We start from the raw sequence: 7,820 nt of genomic DNA on the forward strand, positions 1-7,820 counted from the left end.
CAGAAGATGAAAGTCAACCACATAAAAAGCTGAAAATCCAGCTAAATTAATAACAGCTAGCAAGAAATGAAATGCAAGGAAATTTCAGATGCTACGACCTACGCCAATCTTGAGAAAGGCTGCTTGCCTCTCTGATGCAGTAAAGTCTGCAATTTGTACACGATAATTTCATTCTTTTGATTTCTTGTGTGATCAACCCGGCAGGTTCTGAACGAAACACAGTGCCTCTCTATCACCCTGCACCAGATGTTTGAGGTGAAACTCATCCAGCCTTCCGGTGTGACAATCTATGGGTATTACACCAATGGTAAGGGCAAAAGAACCCTTTCTCTCCAGAGTTACAGTTCTTTATAAATCTACACATTTGCTTTAGACGAGGGCTTTTCAAACATGGTCCCTGAGTGCTGGCCATTAGTCAGTGTGTCTGCAGGGTTTCATTGCAGCACAGCTATTTATGAGCTAAACCGCCTGGTTACTTTTCTTAACTGGATCAATTTCACAGCATCCCCCAGTTTCTCAGTCGCTGCAGCTTTAAAGAGACCAAGAAAACCTGCAGACACAACACCCTCTCCGAGATCAGGATTGGACACCCCTGGGCTAAGATGAAGTAATAATGCAGGCTGATTGAAAATGTAGCTGTATGAACAATATGGTCTAAAAAAGGCTACCTTAATGCAGCAGAGAGAATGGTTTAAATACAACTGTTAGTATTAAGCCAGGAAAAAGGCTGCCTTGATGCAGCAGAGAGGCTGGCTGGAATGAAACGGTCTTAAATAATGCTAAGGTTCCTAGTGGGATGAAAACAGCAGCAGAGAAGGCTGGGGGAGACATAGCTTTGGAGGAGACAACGAAAAAGAAAAGAGTGGAAAAATTATGAGCCAAAAAAAAGCAGCGAGAGCTGAATGGCACCACTGATTCAGAGCATGTGAATCCAGGGGAAAAAGAAGGCATCGGTTGGATAAGTGTTTCGGTACTGCAAAGCTTAGCACTGAGCGCGTAGCTCAATGTCTGGGCACTGAATAAGCAGGGGCCTCAAATAATATGTTCAATTGCCTGATTGAGATTGGGAGCATCCGGCTTATTGAAAAATTAATGGCCTTTGGGAGATCCATCCTGAGTGCACAGTCACAGTCTTCCACACAAAGTCACATGATTATAAAATATTTCTCAATGAACTTGGGGAAAGACTAAAACGTTCTGTCTTTCAGATATCCGCTGCACAAGGTTCTATCACCCAGTCAAGAAGCAGGCCCAACTTGGGAGGATCTGCAGGGACAGTGTTTGTCGATGCGCCGAAGGTACGACCCAGTCGGCCAAGGAAGAGCATTAAACTCCAAAAGCATGCTGGAAGTCTATGGACTACATCATATCACAAGATTCGATAAGAGCTGATAATGACCAACTCATCTCTGGGAAGGTTTTATGAAATAAAGGTTGCAGACCCATGTGATCTGTAATGGACAGTTCCAGTTCTTCAGAGTGGGAACCCTGCAAGTTTTAGAGATGTTTATTGTTTCCAATAGCCAGAGGCCGACACCTCATGCCACGTACCGAAAATCTGAAATTTCCCCAGTGAAAACTATGGGAACATCCCAGTAGAGATACAGTCCCAGGATGTGCTGCACATGAAGGAAGCCCCTCATCCCTGCCTTCCTGCAGGCTTGGATCAGCAGGGATTTCTGTACTAGAGTTGGTGTCCAGTCAAGGCCAGAGAGAAGCCTTTCTAAAAAGCCTTCCCAACTGTCCTGTAGCATATTAACAATTAAGATTAAAGATAAATTTATTGGCCAGATACAATTTCTTGCATTAGGAATTTGTCTTTTTGCATACCCCAGCTTCCTCTCCATGAGACACACAGGCACACAGACAGGGAGAGAGAAGCTTGTGGTCAGAGCACAGGGTCAGCCATTTATACTGGAGCAGTTGAGGTTAAGAGCATTGCTCAGGGGCCCAACAGCATAGGATTTCACTGCTGGCCACAGGATTTAAACTGGCAATCTTCCAGCCACAAGCACATATCCTTAGCCACAGTGCAACCGCTCCGCCCAAGCATTGCTGCTACAGCTGGAGTGAAGACACCCTCAGCCCCATGAAGAACTGGAACCCTGCATCAACATCTTGTCAAACACACTCAGGGATAATTGTTAGAACAGCTGAAATAACTAACAGGTAAAATTCGAAATGAATGATTTGTGATTTCTTTCTCTCTACAGAAAGCTGTAGTGCACTGAAGAAGAAGAAGGATGAGGAAATTACTGTGGATATGCGATTGATTAAAGCATGCACTGCTACTAACTACGGTACCACAACTTTTAATCTTGACCTTTTACCTTTTGAATCTGGAGTAGGGAAGTACAAATAACTGGTCTCTGAACGACATAACCTGCTATAGACTTGGAAACGTGGTAAAAGGTTCTTTGTCACAGAGAATGAAACTAAACACATGCCTCAGTGGGTCTTTGTTATTTGGAGATGGAACACATCTGTTAACTTGGTATGACAGTATACTGTCAATGGCAATCAAACACATTTTTATATTACATTGTTACTAATGTGCAATTCATGCACAGTTCTGATGATAAAGTGTCTATTAATCCCAGTGTACAACACTAAGTTTAAAGCATTCGCTTAAAGGAGTTCTGTTTACTCAATGAGTAGCAAGACCTCTTCATTTACACTAAAAAACAAAATGATCAATGAGTTTAAGTCCCATTAAAAGAGCACGAAAGCCTATCTCTCTAGAATCAGGACTGCTGACGCTACTGTAACATTCAAGTTAACACTTTGGCTTTTATCGAATGTTTGGACACAATGCATTTGGAATTCCATGTTGAGCTACTGTAATTATTACCATACCTGTTTAATTGCACTGCAGAAGAATGAATGGAGTACTCCACTCTTACAGCAAGAATCAGGCACCACAGATCTGTGCAGTGCCCATCTCTCAATTTCCCAAATGAGAGACCACATGGTCTATACATGTACTCAGTTCTATATGAATGTGTAACTGTAGGTATATGTTTGCAGAGTGATCTCTACTGACATATGTGAGTACTTCTACATTTTAGAAGCCATTTTTGTTGTGTTTTCTCTGCAGTTTTTAAAGCCAAATTAATCAAGAGAAACCCTTCCAGCAGCTATGAGGAATATGTCATGGAGATTGAAGCCGTCTTGAAACAAGGTAGCTTTCTTCCCTCTCAGGCCTGCAATGGCTGACTCAGTGTCCTGTGCAGATGCTTTGTCAGACAAACCAAATGCCGTTAGTCTAAATGAGTAGCACTGTCAGTTGTATTGTCTTGTTTACTGGCTTACCTTTTAAATTGGCTCGGTTCGCAGAGGAACAGAATGTGAAAACGTTATATACTGTATATTGATGGAAAAAAGAAATGCACATTTTCTGGAATGAGAATACTGTAGTTATAGCTTTTGTACTTTCTACTTTCACAAAAAAGTTTTCATTTGGTTTTAAGCCCTCTGACCAGCAATACAGCTTGTGCAGTGAGGCATTGCAACTTGGCAATCATACGAAAGCTCATTAGGTGCACTTTCACCCAATGAGGTCCAGGTGGAAGAATGCCTGATCAGGTCACCTTTAAAAAGGCCTTCATTCAAAGCTTAGGTCACTACAAGAAAAAGGCCACACTTAGTCAGTTTTCTGTGATTTCCATAATGCCTTGAATGTCACCAGAAGCAAGGGAGAGGGCCATTAGCATGCTGCAGGCAGGCATGTCATGTGCCAGCGTTGCCAGACACTATGGAGTAAGCCGCTCCACTGTGTCCCGACTGCAGAGAAGGTTTCAGCAGACCCACAGGACAGATGACTGTCCAAGATCCGGTCGCCCTCGAGTGACCACACCAGAGCAGGACCGACACATCAGACAGGTCCATCTGAGAGATCATTTCAGATCTGCCATCCGTACTGCTGCTGAAACTGCCGGCAGACACACTGCCCGCATCAGTGACAGGACAGTGAGGCTCCATGCTGCTGGCCTCAGAGCAAGGCGACCTGTCAGAGGCCCTCTGCTCACACCTCCTAGACGTCACACCCGACTGGCTTGGGCCAGACAGAGGCTGCGATGGACTCATCAGCAATGGCATCAGGTCCTCTTCACAGATGGGTCACTCTTCAGCCTGTTCCACTCAGACAGGAGGGCCACTGCTATCCTTAAAAAGAAAGGGCATGTCTTTTCACAGGAGATGAGCTGTTCAGTCTGCCAGTTCAAAGAATGTTCCTCTCTCACGTGGCCTGCAGAGACACTCTGGGCCTGAGAGAGGGGCAGAAGTATTTCATCATCGGACGGCCGCAGGATCAGTTGCGTCCAAAGACAGATACGGATCCGTGAGTTGCTTTTCTTTCAATAACAGGGAACTTGCCAGTTGCCATTCTCTTTTCTACTCTCCGTGCTTGGACGTTTGATCATGTTGATCCAACTTCCAAATCAAGTTTGATCCAACATGGTGCCAGAGCCATGGATGTTCCATGTGGCTCTTTAGGAGCATAAAGGCACGAACGCCTAGACTCAGCTTCTTCCCTCAAGCTGTCAGATTACTGAAATCTACCCATACCACTGGCTCACAATGGTGATTTTTTGTATGTATGTTATTTAACTTGTTGTTGTTCTTACCACTGTTCTGTGTTTTTGTTTTTGGTAATTCCCTGACGTATTTGCATTGGAGCACACATTCAAATAAGCATCTCATTGCACTTGTGCAGATGGCAATAAACTCTACTCTGGAATTCCCAAAAGGATCATCACCTTGTTTAATGACACCCTCAGGCCAGCAGGGGGAGCATGAGAGCAGGGCCAGTTCTCTCTATATACACCCGACTTAGTCAAGTTTTACATGAACAAACAGTAGGGACACTATGAGTCATCATGTTCTTCTGGTGATCTTGTGATGTCATGTCAGGAGGTGTGATGTCATCTCTTAATGGCATGCTCAAGAGCACCAAGAAAGCCCACATGAATTGCTGGTGTGTAATAAGGCTAGAAACGTCTATTTTCCTAGGTTGCAGTTAAGAAGGTCAGTACTGTGTCCCAGCACAGTGTCCTTCAGACGAGCTGCAGAACTGATAATGTCACACAGGAGCTCCATATGCTGAAGTTAATGTGCTCCCAACCAAACACACGATAAATAACTCAACGTTCATTTTACATTTATCCTGCAGTCCGGCACTGCTCTCACACAAATTATTTTAGTATTCTAAATGAAGCCGATACCTAAAAAAATAATCTCATAAAATCAAATGTTTTGGATTATCAATGTAGTATTTTTCCCTTCATTTTTTTTTTATCTGGCAGCGCATTCACTCAGATTGTGGGTCATTGCCTTTGGGAGTGTTCTGCTAAAGCCCTGACAACCAGGAGGAGAGACAGTTACCAATGATCTGCTTTGCTGCGGGTTAAGAGTGGACTTCAGTAAAATGGCCTCTTATTCTTCTGACTTTTAGCTACATATACATCCTGGGGTCAGAAACTTGGATCGAGTGGTGGCCGGAAGGACCAGACTGTCAATCCAGTGAACACGAGAGCACCTGTGAAGATCTTGCGGTTGTTAGCAGTGAGCTTGGTTATGGATGTCCTTCCTGATCGACTCTCTCACCAAGCCATTCACTACTACTATTCAGTGAAACGCTGGTTACTAAAAAGGGCTTTTTCAGACATTTAATTGTTGTTCTCAAATATCATAGTATTTAAATTCTGTAGAGTATCATCAAGATGTTTAATCATACCTATTTATTCTACCCATGTCACGAGTTTGGTTTAGACTTAGTAGCGATGCTACATGCCGCCCTCTAGTGGCCAGTGTTGTAGAATTCTGCATTTGTCTTTCAATTTCTATCTACATCCCTTTGGATCGTGGGTCTCCAATCCTTGTGCTGGACAGGTGTGTTTCTTTACAGGTTTCACTGCAGCAAAGCTCTCGATGATGTAAATTAGCTCCTGATTCTTAATTAGACTGTTAACCAAAGTTCAACACTGTGTGCGAGCATATATGAAATGTCTCCGTTATGGTTATAAGATAAGATCACTTTATTGGCCAGATACAATTTCTTGTATTTGGAGTTTGTCTTTTCACAGACTGCAGCTTGCTCTCCATGAGACACACAGACAGGGAGAGAGAAGCTTGAGGTCAGAGCGCAGGGTCAGCCATTTATACGGCACCCCTGGAGCAGTTGGGGTTAAGGGCCTTGCTCAGGGGCCCAGCAGAGTAGGATTCCTCTGCCAGCCACAGGATACAAACCGACAACTTTCCAGCCACAGGCACAGATCCTGAGCCACAGAGCCACTGTACTGCCCCTATATGGTTGATATGCCATATGGTTAACAGCTGATTTTGCCTTCTCGAACAATGAGACAGGACAGGATGAATTTGCTCTACTGCATGAGAATGCCAGGATTAGGATCGTACTTTGTTCCTGAAACCGTTCTCCTGGTGCGCCAAATCTCTGCATCACCATACTTCACACACTGTGGCTGGCACGGGAGCCGGGTGAGACTCCTGTGGAGTGCGTTGTTAAAGACCCTATGCGTGACGGTACAATCCGGAAGGGTCTGGAGAACATCAGGGGAAGATCCAGCAGGGTCAGGACGGGTTGACAGACAGGGGGTGGTGACGGTAGTGACAAGTCTAGGAATGTCCAAAACTGGAAGTCCGTAACCCAACGGCAGGGAGATTCATCCAGGACGTAGACACTTAAAACCCCCGGGAAGGGGAAAAAGCAATCACTGGTCTGTGCAGAGAAGTGAAGGCTGATTCAAAACAAGCAGGGAGAGTCCCTAGTTTCTCATTCTCCCTTCTTCAAGCAGCAGAGATAAACATTATTAAAACATCCCGTGCCCTTGACGAGCTGGGTGCTATCACACTTTGTTCTAAGAATCCAGCTGCTTCTGCAACACAGTTCTGCCCGTAAACAACATTTTTAGGATAAAACACTTTTTCTCAGTAACTTTCCATTACAGAAATTACAACACAGGAGCTTTTCCTTTACCATCTGTAGGAGGATAATAAATACATAAAAAATGCACACCCAAATGCATAAACACTAATTTACTGAAGTGGATGTTTTTAACTGCATACAAATCTAATTATAGGGCTATAAAACATGTTTATGTCATTTCTCTCTCAGTTTATAAACAGGGAAAGTTTCCTGTCTTTCTCTCACTCACTTGTGGACTGTAACATTCTGCTACATTCTCTCTCTTGCTATCTACCCCCCTCCATGATCAGCACCATTAAAGTACAATAGCCCCTGCTGAGCCTGCAGTTCTGCTCTCCTGCCCCTCTTTCCACTCTAGCACACACAGCTGGGAGAGAATCGCTGTGAGATCATGAATGGCTAATCTCTCCATGGGTTCACACCACCGATAAGAAAGATGCATTCCGACTTATGTAAGATATGAGTTCCATTAAAACTTGCAGAATCAGACCTCTACAGCAGGTAACCCAGGGAGTGGGTGAACGAGTAAATGGTAAATACCGCCATCTGCTGGCCATTGTCGTGCAATTGCGTATTTGCTATATTCAATTCTCATCCACATTCCTTCAGAAGAGAGGTCCTTTTTTCCTATCCTGGAAGGCTGTTTTCATTGCAGCAAAGCTTTCAGCGAACTAAATCAGCTAAACCTGTTTGTCTAATTAAGTTTAACGATACTTTTTGCAAGCATTAATTAAATTTCTTTGTCAAGGTTTTGAGTTTATGAACAAAGCGACCGGACAGGATTAATTTGCTCTACATCATGAGAATTCCAGGATTAGATCTTATTCAAAGTGTATGTTCTTGGATACACATACTGGAATGGCTTCTGAACCTTCAG

At 43.8% G+C, this 7,820-nt stretch overlaps 1 protein-coding gene across 1 annotated transcript in view; it reads left to right on the forward strand.

Annotated features, from left to right (window-relative positions):
• LOC148833596 (complement C3-like) overlaps nt 1-6,849 on the forward strand; it is a 49,821-nt gene extending 42,972 nt beyond the window's left edge. The window contains exons 36-41 of the mRNA XM_088916285.1: nt 205-307; nt 1,209-1,298; nt 2,214-2,300; nt 3,098-3,181; nt 4,195-4,339; nt 5,453-6,849. Of these exons, the coding sequence (XP_088772411.1) occupies nt 205-307; nt 1,209-1,298; nt 2,214-2,300; nt 3,098-3,181; nt 4,195-4,339; nt 5,453-5,591 (648 nt within the window). The 3' untranslated portion in view covers nt 5,592-6,849. The remainder of the gene's footprint in view (nt 1-204; nt 308-1,208; nt 1,299-2,213; nt 2,301-3,097; nt 3,182-4,194; nt 4,340-5,452) is intronic.
• The last annotated feature ends 971 nt before the right edge of the window (nt 6,850-7,820 follow it).

Source organism: Atractosteus spatula, chromosome 5 (genome assembly GCF_055471065.1).
Source record: "Atractosteus spatula isolate fAtrSpa1 chromosome 5, fAtrSpa1.hap1, whole genome shotgun sequence".
NCBI lineage: Eukaryota > Metazoa > Chordata > Actinopteri > Semionotiformes > Lepisosteidae > Atractosteus > Atractosteus spatula.